Below are 18,780 nucleotides of genomic sequence, written 5' to 3' on the forward strand. Positions count from 1 at the left end.
CCGTCCAATCAAAAAAGTTCGTGTGGAAAAAGACGTCGGCATTAGCTAATCAGCGCTTGTGGTCTTCTGGCGGGCGGGACTTGGGCGGGGGTGGGACTTCCTGTTTCAAATAAACACCTAGACTTCCCCCTCCGCCCACCGAAGTGTGCTCACCTCGGGGGTCGTCGCCGTTTTTCTCTGAGGAGCCGAAGGAGCCGGTGGGGACGAGCGGGTCCAGTTAGTGCCTGGGGCGGTTGCACAGGCCGGCCAGGATTGTCAAGGCCGCGGAACCTGGCTCCGGCCTTGCCCGGCCCGCGCTCCGGCCGCCAGAGCCAAGTTGGAAGAAGAGTGAAGAAGGGGACGGACGGGGCCCGGGGACTGCGGGGCCCTTCCCGCCGCGGGCCGGTCCCAGGATTTGCGGGTGGCTTTGGGCGCTAAAGTCCGTGTCCAGTGCAGTTGGGGCCCGAGGATTTGCTGGGGGGCGGTGTGTGTGCGTGTGGAATTTGTGGGGACGGAGGCTGCCTGGGGAATGACACTCTCCCCTCCACAACAGTCCGAGGTTATGCGTCTCAATGATCCCGCGGAAACGCTACGGGTCTAAGAACACGGATCAGGGTGTCTACCTGGGTCTCTCAAAGACTCAGGTCCTGTCCCCTGCAACTGCTGGCAGTAGCAGCAGCGACATCGCCCCTCAGCCCCCCCCAGTGGCCCTGGTCCCTCCCCCTCCCGACACCATGTCCTGCCGGGACCGGACCCAGGAGTTCCTGTCTGCCTGCAAGTCCCTGCAGAGCCGCCAGGTAAGGACCCGGAGCCAGCCTTGCTCGGATTTGGGGAAGGCCGTGCTCAAGCTCTGTTGTTGGATTAATTCTTGGGGGTACCGAGGGGAGAGCCCCACTGATTTGGAGGGGGCAGGGAGAATTGGGAGCTTTGCTAGCAAGGTTCAATCTAGATTTGTATGAGGAATGTCCAAGGGTGGCTTGGCTGTTCTGGAAGGAATACCTCAGGGTAACGGTGACTGCACCGTGTTGGGTCTGGTATAAGGAACAGGTTCCAGAAAGAGCCTAAAGCTAAGACATGCTCTTTAAATTCTCCTGGCATATTTCTAGCACAGATTTCTTCTGTGACCATGAGGAAATTAATCTAGGTGGGCCCAGTTTTTAGCAACTTAAATGTTCTAAGTAAGATTTTTATCAAAACCACTTTGGAGTGCTTTTTTAAAAATTAGATTCCTGGTCCCCTCCCCTCTTTGCTGCCCACTTCCCTTCATTCCTTTCTGGTAGTTATATTTTTAAACGTTTTAACTGGTCAGCTTTCGTTAGCAACTGTCTGGCGGAGGACGCCGCAGTCCTAGTGTTTAGTGGACATCTGAGTGACGGTGAAGCTGAAATCTGGAGAAGGAACTGAAGTTTCACTTCTTGATGTTGCTTTTCAGAATGGAATTCAGACAAACAAGCCGGCTCTGCGTGCTGTCAGGCAGCGCAGTGAATTCACTCTCATGGCCAAGTGAGTTGAGAAGAGTTGGGGGGTGGGGCGGAGCTGGTCTGGTGTCTGAGAAGTGGGCTTTCCTGTGGTGGCCTGAGCTATGAGGATGAGGGTCCATAGCGCCAGAGCTGGTGTGGGAACAGGCCATCTCCTGCCCTTTCCCTTACTGTTCTTCTTATGCTCATTTACAGGCGCATTGGGAAAGACCTCAGCAACACATTTGCCAAGCTGGAGAAGCTGACAATCTGTGAGTGTCCTTGGGGCACTTCCAGAGAGGTCTGAGGAACCATATTGCCTACGTCTTGACTTTGACCTCACCTGTCCTGGCTTCTTCTTTGTCTCTACAGTGGCAAAACGCAAGTCCCTCTTTGATGATAAAGCAGTGGAAATCGAGGAGTTAACTTATATCATCAAACAGGTGAGCTGCTATCTATGGGAAGAGCCTGGCAGTCTAGTAAGGTCACTTCTATTACTTTGTTGCCATGGAGGCCCACAGCATGTGTGTAGAGCCAGTACCAAACGTCATCGAGTCAGGAGGCAAGTGGTACAGAAATTTTCTTACCAAAAGATGCCTGAGATTGTCAGGGGACATGGGGAAAGATACTATAGAGGGGGTAAGATCTGAGCTGTTTTCAAGGCTTGTCTAGAAACAGTGGAAGAACATTCCAGACAGAGAAAGTGGTGTGCTCAGAGGCATGGCCTGTAAAAGGGAAAGTTAAAGTTTTGCTTAAATGTTCAAGAGGTTCACCCTGGTGTGTTGTTTGATGTTTTTTTTTTAAGATTTATTTCGTTTATGCATACAAGAGGTACGGGGAGGTGAAAGGATCCACCAGTGACAGAGTAGGGAGCAGAACAGGCGGATCTACTGAAATACACTGCTGAGGGGAGCAGTGGGCGAGACAGGAAAGGTCTGCTGTGCCATGTGGGTTCACTCCCTGTCGGGGGATCGAACTCATGCTGCAGTGGCTAGAGATAGTCGATAGCGCTGTGTCTTTAACCCCTGCGCCACCAGGGAGGCCCCCTGTTTGATTCTTCAGGGCCCCAGAATCTCATCTCCCTTAAGGTAACAGCTCTATTTTTTTTTTAACTTTATTTATTTATTTATTCTTAAGATTTATTTATTTATGCATACAAGAACTGGGTACAGGCCAGAGGTATGGTGGGGGTGAGAGGATTCACCAGCCAGGGCTGGGATCAGAACAGGCCAATTGACTGAAATACACTGCTGAGGGGAGCAGTGGGCGAGACAGGAGAGTTCTGCTTTGACATGTGGGTTGCTCCCTGGCCGGCCAGGAATCGAACTCGTGCTGCAGAGGCTGCCAATGGCTTCATAGTTTGCATCTTAACCCCTTGCGCCTCCAGGGAGGCTCTCTACTTTTTTTTTTAATAGCACTTGATAATCTTTTAGTTATTTTTTTTTTTATAGAGGCATGTTTTATTTATTTTATTTGTTTGTTTGTTTGTTTTGTTTATGCATGCACTGGGTACAGTCAGAAGTGCGGGAGGGTGAGAGAATTCACCAGAGCCAGAGCAGGGAGCAGAGCAGGCAGAAGGACCGAAGTACACCACTGAGGGGAGCAGCGGGCGGCAGGAGAGGTCTGCGCGCTATGTGGGACCCTCCTCCGGTGGCCGGGGAGCAGCTGGGGATCGAACCGGCACCGCAGAGGCTGCGGGCAGCTTCGCAACCCAGCGCTCAACCGCTGCGCCACCGCACTTGATAATCTTATCATTCACTATAATTAGTTTACTTCTTGCAGTTTTTGTTGTTTCTGTTTGCTTCCACTTGTCTTTTTCCCCTCATAAGAAAAAGGAATACAATGAAACAATGCAAGCCATAAGAACAGCAGTTTTTCTCTCTGCTTATTCACAGATGTGTCCCCAGTGCCCATAACAGTGTTTGACACACAGTGGGCTCTCAATGTTTATTATTTGAATAATTGATTGGCAGGAGATGAAGTTGGGAAGGTAGATGGGTTGTGAAGATTAGAATCCATTTGGCTTAGGAGTGTGGAATCATTGAATGCTGTGGGTGACAAAGATGATTAAAATCTGGATTCTAGTTCTGTGTAGAAAACAGTTATGCCACAGCACTACTACACTGCTGTGATTCTTCTCTTTCACAGCACAATGTCGTCAGAATAAAATGTGATTTGAACAACTATGGGAGAAAAAATCTGGAGCATGGATGGTCAGAGAGGCTGGGGGAGGAGACTGCTGTATGACTGTCCTGTACAGAAATGATTATGGCAGAGGCCGAAGGGCAGAGCCAGTCAAGAGGTGCTGTGCTGGGTCGAAAAGAGGGGGTTCAGTTAACTATTGGGGTATTACTTATTGTACAGGCATTAAGAACCTTTGGATTCAGACAGACTGGAATTCAAAGTTCAGGTCTAGCACTTCACTTTGACTTGTCTACTCTGAGCTTTCGTTCTCATAAATGAGAAGGGAATAATAGCAGTATCTATCTCATAGGATTATTGTGCAGATTCCTTTATTTATTTTTAATCACATTTTTTTTTAATAGAGGCATGTTTTATTCATTTATTTATTTATTTGTTTGTTTTAGTTTATACATGCACTGGGTACAGTCAGAAGCGCGGGAGGGTGAGAGAATTCGCCAGAGCCATAGCGGGGAGCAGAGCAGGCAGAAGGACCGAAGTACACTGCTGAGGGGAGCAGCGGGCGGCAGGAGAGGTCTGCGCGCCATGTGGGACCCTCCTCCGATGGCTGGGGAGCAGCCGGGGATTGAACCGGAGCTGCAGAGGCTGCGGGCAGCTTCGCAATCCAGCGCTCAATCACTGCGCCACCGGGGAGGCCCTTTAATCACATTATTGAGTGACCTTCACTTGGTTCTGGGGATTCAGCAGTAATGAGATAAATGTGGTCCCTGCCTTTAGGAACCTTCTTTCTGGTTGGGTGGACACTATATAGGTAAACAGAAAAGGCATCAGATAATAGTTAATCCTGCCAAGGAAATAAGCAAGGTGGGTGAGTTTTACTCAGAGTAGGAGCCTAGATTGGGTGATCTAGGATGACCTGACTGGTGAAGAGAAGCCAGTCATCCAAAGATCTGGCTGAAGCACATTTCCGAAAGTGGGACTGTGATCTAGAAAGTGGGCGTAGTGAAGGGAAAGGCCCTGAAGTGTGGGCAGCCTTGATGCATTTAATGAGCTCCAAAGAAACTGGTGTGCCTGAAGGGGAGACCAGTAAGGGATGGGGTCAGAGAGATGGCCAGTGCCTGACCAGATAGAGCACGTGCAAGCCAGGTAGGGAATTTCAGTGTGTTCTAAACTCGGTGGGGAGTTCTTGGGAGAGTGTAAGCAGGGGGGTTATGTGCCCTGGTGTTGGTTGAATAAGAATAAGCTATAAGAGGAAGTTTACTTAGGATCTTAGAGATTTCTTAGACAAATAGGACAATGGTTGGGACTAGAGAAGGGCTGAGTGGACAGATTCTGACTTTCTCTTGCAATCAGCCAGGTTCTTAATGGGCTCCTGGTCAGTTCCGTATGGATTAAAGGAAAAGGAGAAGAATCCATAAGTGTTTGGTCTGAGCAGCTGGTGGATGGTGGTGCCATTTACCAAAATGGAAAAGTAGAAACAAGAGGAAACTAGCTTTGGGGGGAAAATGGAAGAGTTGTTTTCTGTGTTAAGTTTAAGGGCACGAGAGTGAAAGCTGCTTATTAGTGTGACACAGCAAACAAACCCGAGTCTGCTGTTAATGCTTGCCCAAGACCCAGTGCCGAGTGAGTGTGCGGTTGGGTTGTGGCTCATAGCTGGGGTAAGAAGGTGTGGGTTTGTGACTTAAAAGCTTTTGATTTGGGTGCTGATGTGAGAGAGGATACCACTTTCTTTCTTTTTTTTTTTTCTTTTTTTTAAAGATTTATTTATTTTTACACAAGAACCGGGGTACAGGCCAGATGCGCGGGAGGGTGAGAGGATTCACTGGAGACAAAGTGGGGAACAGACTGAAGAAGTACACTGCTGAGGGGAGCAGTGGGCGACACAGGAGAGGTCTGCTTTGCCATGTGGGATTCTCGCTGGCTAGCCGGGATTGAACCCGCGCTGCAGAAGCTGCGGACAGCTTCACAGTGTGATGCTCAACTGCCTGCGCCGCCAGGGAGGGCTGGGGATACCGCTTTCTAAACTAGAACCCTCAGGGGGAGACTTACAGGGGAAAAAACCTGGAATGCAATTTTGGACCCATGCCTCTTCCTCCTGGTCCCTTCCTGTGGCTGCCCTGAGCAAGCTCTCTCTGCCTCCTCCATGGCTCACTTGACCCTTGGCAGCCAGCTCTGCTAGGCAGATGATGCATTAGTCGGGAGGGTCAAGCCTGGCTTTGCTATAAATTCATTATGCATGACCCTGAACAACTGTTAGCTTTCGTTCTTGCAATAACTTTTCTAAAAGGAATTCTATATATATGGAGATAATCTTATGATCTTGGGAAACTATGATCATCTCATGATCAGCTCTTGATTCTTCCCTTCTCCTGAGTGCCGCACACATGCTTTGTTGTCAGCACTCCCTGGCCCCAAGAGGCCGACCTTTTAAGATATGTGACCATGAGTATGACCTTGCAGGGTAGACTGGGACAGTAAGGTAGAGGGGTGAGTGGGTCATCTATAAATGGATGAGACCATTCTGCAGAGACTGAGCTAGTCCAAACTCCAGGATTCAGGCAGTTCCAGCAGGCCCTTGGGTTTGACTGTCAAGGCACCTCACTCCTGCTAGTAACTTTCACCTTGACTGAGATGTGCATGTGGAAAGGTGCTGGGTGAGGACTCCTCGGCTGACACTCACTTCTGTTGACTCTTTCACCAGGACATCAATAGCCTCAACAAACAGATCGCCCAACTGCAGGATTTCGTGAGAGCCAAGGGCAGCCAGAGCGGCCGACACCTGCAAACCCACTCCAACACCATCGTGGTCTCACTGCAGGTGGGCGCTGGGAGGTAGGGGAGGCAGAGGGAAGACGATACTGTCGTCTTTGTCTGACGCTCTCTCCTTTTCTTCTAGTCAAAACTGGCCTCCATGTCCAATGATTTCAAATCAGTTTTAGAAGTGAGGACAGAGGTGAGAAGAGTCTATTTGGGAGGGATAGGAATCTGGGGGTGAGGACCCGAAGAGGGAAAAGGGCAAGGGACAAGTGGAAGGACAAGGGAGAAGGGGATGGGCGGACAGGAGGGATTTCTGAACATGTGCCCCTTCCAGAAGCCTCAGGACCTCTACATGTCTTCCCCCAAACACAGAACCTGAAGCAGCAGAGGAACCGGCGGGAGCAGTTCTCTCGGGCGCCCGTGGCAGCCCTGCCCCTTGCTCCCAACCACCTGGGTAAGTCACGGGCAATACCGGGAGCCCTGAAGGGTACTGCTTAGCTTTTCTGGTGGTGACAGCGCCCCCTAAAGGTGGGGTCCCAGAGGGGCAAGGAAATTGTTAGACTTTATCTTTCCAAGGTCAAAGCTGGTTGTTAGGATTCATGAGCTGCACCTAGTCACCCACATTCTCACTGTTGGGTGTGAATCCGTCAGGTTCAGAAGAATGACGGTTTCTAATACTTTTGGTGCACTCACTTACTTGATTCCCACTCATTTAATTTTCACCACCACTTTGAGGAAGCAACTATTATTGTCCCCGTTTTACAGATGAGGAAACTGAGACTCAGAGAGGTTAAATGACTTGTCCGGGGTCACAAGGCTAGTAAGTGCCAGAACTGGGATTCAAATCAGAGCATGTGGGTTTGGAACCTACTTTTAATCATTGAGCTATGCCATATCTTCTTTCCCCAGGAGGTGGTACTGTGGTTTTAGGGGCAGAGTCTCGTGCTTCTGGGGACGTGGCCATCGACATGATGGACTCTCGGACCAGCCAGCAGCTGCAGCTCATTGATGAGCAGGTACCTAGGCCCGGAACTAGGGAGGAGTTGCTCTGCTGTGGTCCGCGGGCAGGTGCTTGCAGTGTGCCATGGGCAGGCTGGGAGGGTCCCAAGAGGCAGGCCCTACCCTGAAAAAGCTCACGGTGCTCTCTGCTCTGAAGGATTCCTACATCCAGAGCCGCGCAGACACCATGCAGAACATTGAGTCCACAATTGTCGAGCTGGGCTCCATCTTTCAGCAGTTGGCACACATGGTTAAGGAACAGGAAGAGACCATTCAGAGGTAAGACTCTTTCTTATTCCCACTCCAAACAGAGGCGCTTTCTCTTCCCTGTGGGTTGACATCTTAAAGGTCCCCAGGGATGGCTTGATGCCCTTTGGAAGAAAGAGTGAATCCTGCCTACCCACAGGGCCCAGTTCACCTGCCTCCATCCATTTAGCAAGGGTTTATTGAGCACTGGTTCTGTTTCGGGCCCCGTTCCAGGTTCTAGAACAGTGAAGTCTATTTCGTGATGCCTGCTTTGTGGTGTGTATATAAATTCGATAGGGTGGGTGAAGGCAGCCATTAAAAATAATAGACAAGGGCCTCCCTGGTGGCGCAAGGGGTTAAGACACAACCTATGAAGCTATCAGCAGCTACTACAGCATGAGTTCGATCCCCAGCCGGGAAGCAACCCACATGTTGCAGCAGACCTCTTCTGACTCACCCGCTGCTCCCCTCAGCAGTGTATTTCAGTCAATCTGCCTGTTCTGTTCCCCACTCTGTCACTGGTGAATCCTTTCACCCTCACACCTCTAGCCTGTACCCCAGTTCTTGTATGCATAATTAAATAAATCTTTAAAAATAAAAATTGACAAAGATCCAGGTAATAGTAAAGGCTATAGGGAGAATTAAGGTAGGGTGATGTGTTAAGAAAAGTGCCTGAGTATATATATCAGATTGGATGGCATATCAGATTGGATGGCAGGGAAACTGCTCTGAAGAAATGAAATTGAAGTAGACACCTGAATAACAAGAGGCAGAGAGAAAGAGCATTCTAGGCAATGTGAACTCAGGCCCAAGGATGGGGCAAGCTTGCTGAGTTCAGGAACCAAGGCCAGTGTGGCTAAAAGTACTAGACAAGGACAGCAGCACCACATGAGACTGGAGGGAGGTGGCCAGAGGCCTACAGTGGAAAGACCTCTGTTCCCCAGGAGCCACCTGTTACTGGAGGAGGCGTTTTATCTATTTGTCTTTGGCACTTAGCACTCAGTCAGTTAGGGAGGTGCTGCTGTGGGCAAGAGACAAAGATCCCTGTCCTTGTAGGAAGTCCATCCTAGGAGAGAAGGTAGAGACTTAAAATATACATCATAAGTAAATTGTGTGGTTTGTAGTTTGGCTTGGTGACAAGTGCCGTCAGTGAGAGAAGAGTAGGGTAAACTTGTTGAGAGGGAGAGCCACTGTAGCTGGTGACTCATGGAGAGGAGTGTAATACAGATGGGGTCCAAAGGGAAACCGGGGCGCATGTCATGCGGGGCTTTTTTGTTGTTGTTGTTTGGGGTTTGTTTTTTTTTTTTTAAGATTTATTTATTTATTTATACAAGCACTGGGTACAGTCAGAAGTGCGGGAGGGCGAGAGAATTCACAAGAGCCAGAGCAGGGAGCAGAGCAGGAAGCCCCGGGGAGGCCCATGCAGGGCTTTTTAAAGTTACTTGAGGGCCTTCCTGGTGGCGCAGTGGTTGAGCGCTGGGTTGCGACGCTGCCCGCAGCCTCTGCGGCGCCTGTTCGATCCCTGGCTGCTCCCCGGCCACCGGAGGAGGGTCCCGCATGGCGCGCAGACCTCTCCTGCCGCCCGCTGCTCCCCTCAGCAGTGTACTTCGGTCCTTCTGCCTGCTCTGCTCCCCGCTCTGGTTCTGGTGAATTCTCTCACCCTCCCAGGCTTCTGACTGTACCCAGTGCATGTATAAACAAAACAAACAAACAAACAAATAAAACATGCCTCTATAAAAAAAAAAAAATTAAAAAAAAATAAAGTCACTTGAAGCTTTGTCTGTTATTCTTAGTGACAAGAGGAGAAACTTGCTGGGTTTTCATGGATGGTGACACTCCTTTCTATTTCCAAAGGATCATTGCTGACCTCAGGCCTCTCATAGCAGCATAGATACTGCACAGACCTTAGCAGTAATCTAAATGGGAAGTGAGGGTAGCAGTGGTGGTGGTGGGTAGTGGTTGGATTCTGGATGTATTTTCAAGGTCTGACCAACAAGATCATTTACTTAAGAGACTTGAGGGTGTGAGAGAAAGAGAGGGGTTTATAGTAACTATAGGTTTTTGGTGGGGAATTCATGTCCTTCTCTTGAAACAGGTTATTTGGGCCTTAGTAGGTCAGGGAGAAAATAAATTAGATATTGGGCATGCCCTATTAGAGGTAGACAGTTGTCCAGACAGCTACTTGGAAATAAATGCAAAAGATATGACATTCAGGAGACAGGTCTGGGCTAGAGATAAAAGTCTGTGCAGAACTGGACTTTGATACCGGGTATAGCAGTGTGTGTAAAGAGGAGGAGGATCAAACGCTTAGTCCGGGGGCCATTTCTAAACTGAGGCTCAGTGCTGGGAGGAGACTGAAAAGATGCTCAGCCAGTGAGGTAGGGAGGAGAGAAATGAGGGAGGCCTTCCTAGACAGGAGGGGCCAGGCATCAGGGTGCCGTGGACCAGCGCAGCGGTAGACTCGCAGGACTGTCTCAGGATTGAGAAACTGTGAGGATGGTCAAGGATTCGGCGCATAAATGACAGACAGACACACTTCAAGAGTGAAGATCTGAATGTAATGTGCTCAAAATCATTATACATTTTTATACATTTTTTAACAATGGATGATTTCATACATGTTAATTTTTTCTCAGCGTGACATGATTACTAATACATAAGACATCATGCTATCTATCATTGTAGACGTGGTCAGTGTTGCATAGTAAAGTACAAAAAACAATCTGAAGGTAATGATTACAGGAATCTAAACCTACACAATTAGTTATGATTACACAGAACAGCATTCTTTAAGCTAGTTTTTCTTGTTTTGTTTCCAAGGTTTCAGCTTAGCAGATTTTGTAACAAGATAATATTTAGTCTATATTTTACTTCAGGTAATCACATATCAATTTTTATGTATGTAAGAAATTTATTATTTATGGTATTGTCTCATGTGAGAAGTATTATGGTTAGCTAAGAGCTAATATTAACACAAATCATGTTTTTTGTCATATATTTCCGAGAAGGAGAATACATAGCTATGAGAAAGTAAGTGAGTTAATAGAATAATATAATTATAGAGTAGTTGCTAGGTTGCTTCTTATGCAGGAACAATGACCAACTGGTTAATAGTTAAACTGTTCTGTTGGTAAGTCCATCAGGTTTGTTTTTAGGTGACGCTCTGCAGCAGCCATGTTCTTAAACAAAGGAGGGGTTTTCACTATGGGCTTTAGTGCCTGGATTGGGCTTGCAGGCATTTAGGCATTTGCCTGAATTGAACACCAAAGACTTTCATGATGAAGCCCCTCGGGGACTGCGCCTGTCTTAGGTCATCAGGAGTCACAGACATGCGGCTAGCCATTTCTAGTCTGCCCCGGATCTTACCCGTCATTGACTGTCCAGTCCAGCGCACAGGGGAAGGGGGTCTTATTTACTCTGACTTAATATGTGTCTGAGTAAAAGCCTCCCTTTTCCCAGTAAGTTCACATGCGTTCAGCGGCAGAGGCAGCCGCATCAGGGAAAGAGGGATTTGCTGTGACAGGGGCTACTTTCATAAGGTTGGGTTTAGGCCTACCATTTTTATTAAGGTTTATTTTATTTATTTATGTACACAAGAGCTGGGATGTAGGCCAGAGGTATGGGAGGGGAGAGAGGGTTCAACAGAGAGAGTGGGGAGCAGAACAGGCGGATCCACTGAGATACACTGCTGAGGGGAGCAGCGGGCTAGACAGGAGAGGTCTACTTTGCAACATGGGTCAGCTCCCTTGCCCGGGATTGAACTTGTGCTGCAGTGGCTGCCCGCAGCTTCTGAGACTTAACTCCTGCACCACCAGGGAGGCCCATAGGGCAGCCATTTTTTTTTTAAGATTTATTTATTTTGGGGCCTCCCCGGTGGTGCAGCGGTTGAGCGCTGGGTTGCGAAGCTGCCCGCAGCCTCTGTGGCGCCTGTTCAATCCCCGGCTGCTCCCCGGCCACCGGAGGAGGGTCCCACATGGCGCGCAGACCTCTCCTGCCGCCCGCTGCTCCCCTCAGCAGTGTACTTCGGTCCTTCTGCCTGCTTTGCTCCCTGCTCTGGCTCTGGTGAATTCTCTCACCCTCCCGCGCTTCTGACTGTACCCAGTGCTTGTATAAATAAATAAAAATAAATCTTTTAAAAAAAAAATATTTATTTTTATACAAGAACCGGGGTACAGACCAGATGCACGGTGAGGATTCACCGGAGACAGAGTGGGTAACAGAACAGGCAGACTGAAAAAAAACACTGCTGAGGGGGAGAGCAGCGGGTAAGACAGGAGAGGTCTGTCTCACCATGTGGGATTCTCACCGGGATCAAACTGGGATCAAACCCGCGCTGCAGAGGCTGCGGACAGCTTCAACAGCTCTGCTCTCAACCGCCTGTGCCACCAGGGAGGCCCAAGGCCAGCCATTTTTGATGTTTGTCTGAATCAGTTTATGTCGGACCTCCCCTAGCCTCTGCAGCATGGGTTCGTTCCCCGGCTGCCGGTGAGGGTTCCACAAAAAAAAAAAAAGAATCAGGGTCCCACAAAAAAATCAAGGGTCCCACAAAAAAAAATATGTCTTATTGAGACATATTTTTCTGTAAATAAGAGCATTCCTTTAACTACATGAGATAAAATTCCTCTCAGCCAAGCTGGAGAAAACCTTCCTTATTTTGCTATATTTTCAGAGTAGTCAGTGGAGCAGGTGCCGCCAGTAATGACCAATGAATTTTTGTATTTTTAATTCTTCCTCTCTTTTGGGCATCATTTGGGAGCCATTAAGTTTTTGGGGGCTTTTTGGGGTTTTTTGGTTTGTTTGTTTTTTTTTGTTTTTTTTTGTTTTTTTTTGGTATTATAATCAGGCTGGTTGTTTTCAGTACTCAGATGTTCCCAGTTTGCCTGCTGGGAGCCAAGAGATTTTTGCTTTTGTGTTTTAAAAGGGTAGGAGTAAAAATATGTTTTCATGCTAAGGGTAATGGTTCAGAGAGAAATAAAAATTGGTGATAAGGGCAAGGAGGGAGAATTCTTTTTAAAGATTTATTTTTTATTTTTATTTATTTATTTATTTATTTATATAAGCACTGGGGTACAGTCAGAAGCGTGGGAGGGTGAGAGAATTCACCAGAACCAGAGAGGGGAGCAGAACAGGCAGAAGGACTAAAGTACACTGCTGAGGGGAGCAGCTGGCGGCAGAAGAGGTCTGCGGGCCATGTGGGACCCTCCTCCGGTGGCTGGGGAGCAGCCGGGGATTGAACCGGTGCTGCAGAGGCTTCAGGCAGCTTTGCAACCCAGCGCTCAACCGCTGCGCCACCGGGGAGGCCCAAGGAGGGAGAATTCTTAAAATTAGGTTCCTAGAAGGCGAGAGGAGCAGGTAATAGGAAAGCAGATTATGTTATGCAGTTGCCAGGGTGACCAAGACAGCTGTATTTATAGTACCTTATAAATGGCTAATGCTCAGTGGCTAATGTTAAATACACAAACATCCTTTTAAACAGTGGGTTCCAAACCTGGAGACTCATCAGAAGCCCCTGTGCAGCTTATAAGAAATGATTCCTAGAGGTCCACTCCACTAACACTTGTGAAATCAGAATCTCACATATGTGAGGCCGGAACCTGTTTTTTTTATGTTGCCCAAGCCTCAGACTTCTGCCCGTGCTCAATGTGGTAATAACAAAGACCATCAGTGGAGAGAATGGAGGAGAGAAGGGGGAGATCTGAGAAATCCACACGTCCACACCTTCCTGCCCACATACTCTTCTGCTGTTAGGCTGCCTCCTGTTTTGTTTTTGTAATTGACCCTTTCTTGATACCCAGTGTTTCCCCTCAGTTAGATTTGGACTGGCCACAGAGATGATCAGATAGCAGCCATGCAGTGAGACTATCCCTTCATTGGTGACACCAGGTTTGGTCACTTGTTAAGATGGTGACCATCAACTAAGTCATGTGTGGAAGGACGTTGAGTCCACATGAGTGTCCAGTTCCTCGCCCCAGCATGACTTTGCCTGACTCATCTGTGACACTGTTTGGCAAATAGTAATTTTCTAATTTTCTCACTCTTTTTATTAGCTGGCATTCTGCAAAGAAGGAGCTTTCTCTCTTTAAATATTACTGTAGAATAATGGATTTTTTTTTATTCAATGTAACATAATTTTTTAATGTTAGTATTTTTTGTTACAACCAGATTTCCCAAATCTGGCCATATAGAGCTGTTTCAAGGAAACTTCTGTATCTTCTGAACAACACCCAGATACTCTCTGTTGGTATGAAGTTTTGGAGAAACTGAATCACAAAAAACTAAAACCTCCAACTTCCTAGTCACCGTCAAATCATCAAATAATCTGTCCAGTTCTTGGGTTCACTGTCTTCAGTTTAGTCTCCTTTTTCCTTTGCTGCTGTTGCAGCCATGATTGTTCTCTCAGCTCATATTCACCCCTCAGTCCTCTGATTTTCCACAACTCTCTCATCACTTACATCATTTATCCTTTCTCTTCACCCAGACTCCAGATTCTTATGCTTGTTTCTTTTCCTCCATAGTTTTTCTTTCTCTTTCTAAGATATCCTTCGGTCCCCCCCACTCCCACAAACCTTTTACCCTAGCCTTCTCCTTCCCCAACCATTATTCTCTGCCCCGTGTGTTTAGTACTCCCCAATTGCTCTGAATAGCTTATGAATTACTAATTTAAAAAAAAAAAAATTCCATGCGTTCCCTCCTATTAGCTTTCATTCATGGACTCCCATTTAATTAAAATCTCTTATAAAAACTGAAAGCTAGGAAACCTGATATTTCAGTCAGACTCCCCAGCATAAACAGGAAATCATGTCCAGTCCAGACTCCTGCACTTGAGTGAGAGATCAGCCTGCAGCCCTCATTACCACCTTCTCAGCTGGCAGCCGCTGGCCCTGCCTTTCCTCTTATTTTCCAACTGAATGGCCCACACTCTGCAGCCACCTTGGGTTTTCTGTGCTTACAGCCGGAAAAGGTCTCTGCTCACAATAACTTCCTTTACAAAGACTAGAGTTTGTTTTTGACTTTTAGAATTCCAGGTACAGGTTGGCCAGGAAAGAATTTACTTTCCTCAGCATTCTCTCGAGAGATTACCCTTCTCCTGAATTCTTCTCTAGACCCTGGAGAGACTCATTTTCCTAATACAGGACTTACCTCCTCATACCCTGTCCACATCATTAAGCTTTCTTCCTGTCTCACTCAGAAACAGGACCTCCTGACTATAATTGTCTGTGAACTTTTTCTCCTTTATTACTAACGCAATACATATTTATTATACAAAAGCCAGTGAGTACTAATGAGCGAAATATTATAATAGACGCATTTTGAGGGCTCTTAGTATGGATTGGGTGCTTTATATTTGTTAGCTCATTGAAGACTGACAAAAACAATGGAAGTCAGATTTATGTTATACCCATTTTTACTTTCCTTGCAGTTGAAGAAAATGAAATTTGAGATCAAATGATTGGCTTAGGGTCATAAGCTGAAAAGCTGATTTTCAAGCCAGAGCCAAGATTTGTTTGTGTTACCCATCCAGAACTCTCCTGTACGCAACCAAGTTACATAAAAATGGAATTATATATGTGTAAACACTATTTTTTTTTTATAGAGGCATTTTTTTTTTATTTATTTGTTTGTTTGTTTTGTTTATGCATGCACTGGGTACAGTCAGAAGCGCGGGAGGGTGAGAGAATTCACCAGAGCTAGAGCGAGGAGCAGAGCAGGCAGAAGGACCAAAGGACACTGTTGAGGGGAGCAGCGGGTGGCAGGAGAGGTCTGTGCGCCATGTGGGACCCTCCTCCGGTGGCAGGGGAGCAGCCGGGGAGCAGCCAGGGATCGAACAGGCGCCGCAGAGGCCACGGGCAGCTTTGCAACCTAGCGCTCAACCGCTGCGCCACCGGGGAGGCCCTAAACACTATTTTTTTAAGATTGATTTATTTATACAAGAACTGGGGTACAGGCCAGATTCGCGGGAGGGTGAGAGGATTCACCAGAGACAGAGTGGGGAACAGAACAGGCAGACTGACGAAATACACTGCTGAGGGGAACAGCGGGCATGACAGGAGAGGTGTGCTGCGCCATGTGGGACCCTTGCTGGCTGGCCAGGATCGAACCCATGCTGCAGAGGCTGCGGACAGCTTCACAGCGCTGCACTCAACCGCCTGCGCCACCAGGGGAGGCCCGTGTGTAAACACTTTTTTAAAAGATTTACTTTTATTTATGCATATAAGAACTGGAGTGTAGGCCAAAGGTGCAGGGGGTGTGAGAGGATTCACCATAGACAGAGTGGGGAGCAGAACAGGTGGATCTACTGAAATACACTGCTGAGGGGCGCAGCGGGTAACACAGGAGAGGTCTGTTGTGCCATGTGGGTCAGCTCCCTGACCGGGGATCGAACTCATGCCTCAGTGGCTGGCTATAGCTTGATAGCACTGAGACTTTAACCCCTGCACCACCAGGGAGGCCCCTACATGTAAACACTTTTTTTTTTTTTTAAAGATTTATTTATTTATTTATTTTTTTAAAGCATTCAATCTTTTTTTTTTTTTTTTTAAGATTTATTTATTTATTTATACAAGCACTGGGTACAGTCAGAAGCGCGGGAGGGTGAGAGAATTCACCAGAGCCAGAGCAGAGAGCAGAGCAGGCAGAAGGACCGAAGTACACTGCTGAGGGGAGCAGCGGGCAGCAGGAGAGGTCTGCGCGCCATGTGGGACCCTCCTCCGCTGGCCGGGGAGCAGCCGGGGATCGAACTGGCGCTGCAGAGGCTGCGGGCAGCTTCGCAACCCAGCGCTCAACCGCTGCGCCACCGGGGAGGCCCAGATTTATTTATTTTTATACAAGAATTGGGGTACAGGCCAGAGATGTGGGGGTGGGGTGAGAGGATTCATCAGAGACAGAGCAGGGAACAGAACAGGCAGACAGACCGAAGTACACTGCTGAGGGGAGCAGTGGGCGAGACAGGAGAGGTCTTTCCCGCCATGTGGGTTTCTCCCTGGCAGGCCAGGAATCAAACTTGTACTGCAGTGGCTGTGGATTGCTTCATAGGTTGCGTCTGAACCCCTGCACCACCAGGGAGGCCCACTTTTTTTTTTTTTTTTTTTTAAGATTTATTTTATTTATTTATACAAGCACTGGGCACAGTCAGAAGCGCGGGAGGGCGAGAGAATCCACCAGAGCCAGAGCAAGGAGCAGAGCAGGCAGAAGGACCAAAGGACACTGCTGAGAGGAGCAGCGGGCGGCAGGAGAGGTCTGCGCACCATGTGGGACCCTCCGCCGGTGGCCGGGGAGCAACCAGGGATCGAACTGGCGCTGCAGAGGCTGTGGGCAGCTTCGCAACCCAGCGCACAACCGCTGCGCCACCAGGGAGGCCCTGTAAACACTTTTTATTGCCACAGAGTGACCGTATTTCCAAGTCAGTAAGTACATTTCAGCAGCTTTTTTTTTTTTTAAACTCCACTGTGTTCCCTTTTTCTCTCCTTCCCCCCCTCCAGGATCGATGAGAATGTGCTGGGGGCCCAGCTGGATGTCGATGCTGCGCATTCAGAGATCCTCAAGTACTTCCAGTCGGTCACTTCCAACCGGTGGCTCATGATCAAAATCTTCCTCATCCTCATTGTCTTCTTCATCATCTTTGTGGTCTTCCTTGCCTGAACCCTCTCTACTCTGAGGCACTCCATGGGGGTTTGCAACCCTCCTGGGAGGGCAGGTAGCCAGTGCTGCCACTGAGCCTGTGCAGGGTGCTTGGAGAATGGCCCTGTGTCCCTGGAACTGCTGAGAATGGCCACTGCCCTTGATTCCTCCATCCTTTGCCTCTGGTCACCCACCCCATTCTCCCCTCACCACCCTCAGGCCCATGAAACCACGGTTCTGGATTCGGACTCTGCTGTGAAGTGGCTGGAAGAGAGCAGAGGCCAGCTGGGGGTCAGTGGAAGAGGTTGTCTCCACTAGGAGATTTTTATATACCCTCCCCAGCCTCTCCCAAATGAAACTTTGGCAGCAAGGGGAGATGATGCCCTTCCCCACCTTCCTGACAGTGAGGAGAGGAAGTGGAAGTGCCCCAGGGACCAACTTTCCCATCTGGGTTAGGATTTGACCTCTTCCTCTCTTCACCATGTGAGGCAGCCCCTCAGCTGCCTGCACAACCTTGACATTGGCTGCTGGTGACTCTCAACCTGCCAAACGCACTGCAGCCCATTTTCTCCCAATTACAGCAAGACTGTTAGCCTCACTTGCCATGTTGTCATTTCTGGGTGGGAGCGTCGAAAGGCCTAGGCATCAAATGGAGTGAGCCCACAGCCGGGTACCAGAAGGGAAAGGGTTGGCCTGATGGCTCTGAGGGGCCAAGCCTTGGGCTTCACACACCGCCGCCTCCAGGCAAGGGATGGCCAAGGGCAACAGCACCTTCCGCAGGGGAGCAGGGTCCCGAGGCCGGGCCCTGACTGGTGGTACCATCCAGGAGCATCTCCAGGCATGTTGCATCTGTTTCATCTCCATCCTCCAACCATTTGGTCCCAGTTTTTCCTGGAGCTGGATGAGGCAGGAGCTCACTCTGCTGCCAGGAGTGGAAGGTGGAATGAAAAATTTGTTCCTGGCTCCCAAGAGAGACTCCGTCTCTTCCAGCCACCTCGCCAAATCCAAGCCAGTCAGAAGAGAATGGAGAGGCCTGCCTGGAGGCTAATATGCTGCTTGGTCAGTCCTGATCAGGACCCACAGCCAAATCATCCTGAGGTCACTCAGGTACCCCCATCTCATCCCAGAGGAAACTCGAGCTATGGAGACAGTCCCCACACTGGGCTGGCCCTGGTTCTCAGGGTCTTAGCTGACATTTTAATATTCCTGTTCCCCTGGCCTGGGCAGCTATTGCTGCCCGGTGTCAAGGTGTGGGCCTCCCGGTCCCATCCATCGTGGGTAGGAAGGGTTGTGGAGACAGTTACTGGCCGAAAGCCTGATAATGCAGTCCCTCATTTGACTGGACCGCCCTTGGGGGTTCGCATAAGATAGAAATCCATTTAACAGGTTCTTGTTGAGCTCTTGGCACATGCCAGGCATGGCACAGTGCCAGACGCAGGAGGAAAAAAAGCTATGAATTAGATAAGGTCCCTGCTCTCGGAGTTTTCCTAGGCGGGAAAGGGAGGCACAGACTTGCCGCTGGCAAGGGGCTGCGCTGAGTTAACACTGGCTGGATTCTGCCCTGGGTCTGAGTGGTCACTCC

General features: G+C 48.7%; 1 protein-coding gene across 1 annotated transcript; it reads left to right on the forward strand.

Annotated features, from left to right (window-relative positions):
* Positions 1-458: 458 nt before the first annotated feature.
* On the forward strand, positions 459-17,219 carry STX5 (syntaxin 5; the record flags this gene model as incomplete). The annotated part of the gene is made up of 10 exons (XM_084253307.1): positions 459-776; positions 1,412-1,482; positions 1,653-1,708; positions 1,809-1,879; positions 6,280-6,396; positions 6,475-6,531; positions 6,708-6,789; positions 7,245-7,351; positions 7,492-7,613; positions 17,060-17,219. The coding sequence occupies exons 1-10, from the start codon at positions 552-554 to the stop codon at positions 17,217-17,219; spliced, it is 1,068 nt and encodes a 355-aa protein (XP_084109433.1). The 5' UTR covers positions 459-551.
* Positions 17,220-18,780: the final 1,561 nt, after the last annotated feature.

Source organism: Talpa europaea (assembly GCF_964194135.1).
Source record: "Talpa europaea genome assembly, chromosome: 1".
Classification (NCBI taxonomy): domain Eukaryota; kingdom Metazoa; phylum Chordata; class Mammalia; order Eulipotyphla; family Talpidae; genus Talpa; species Talpa europaea.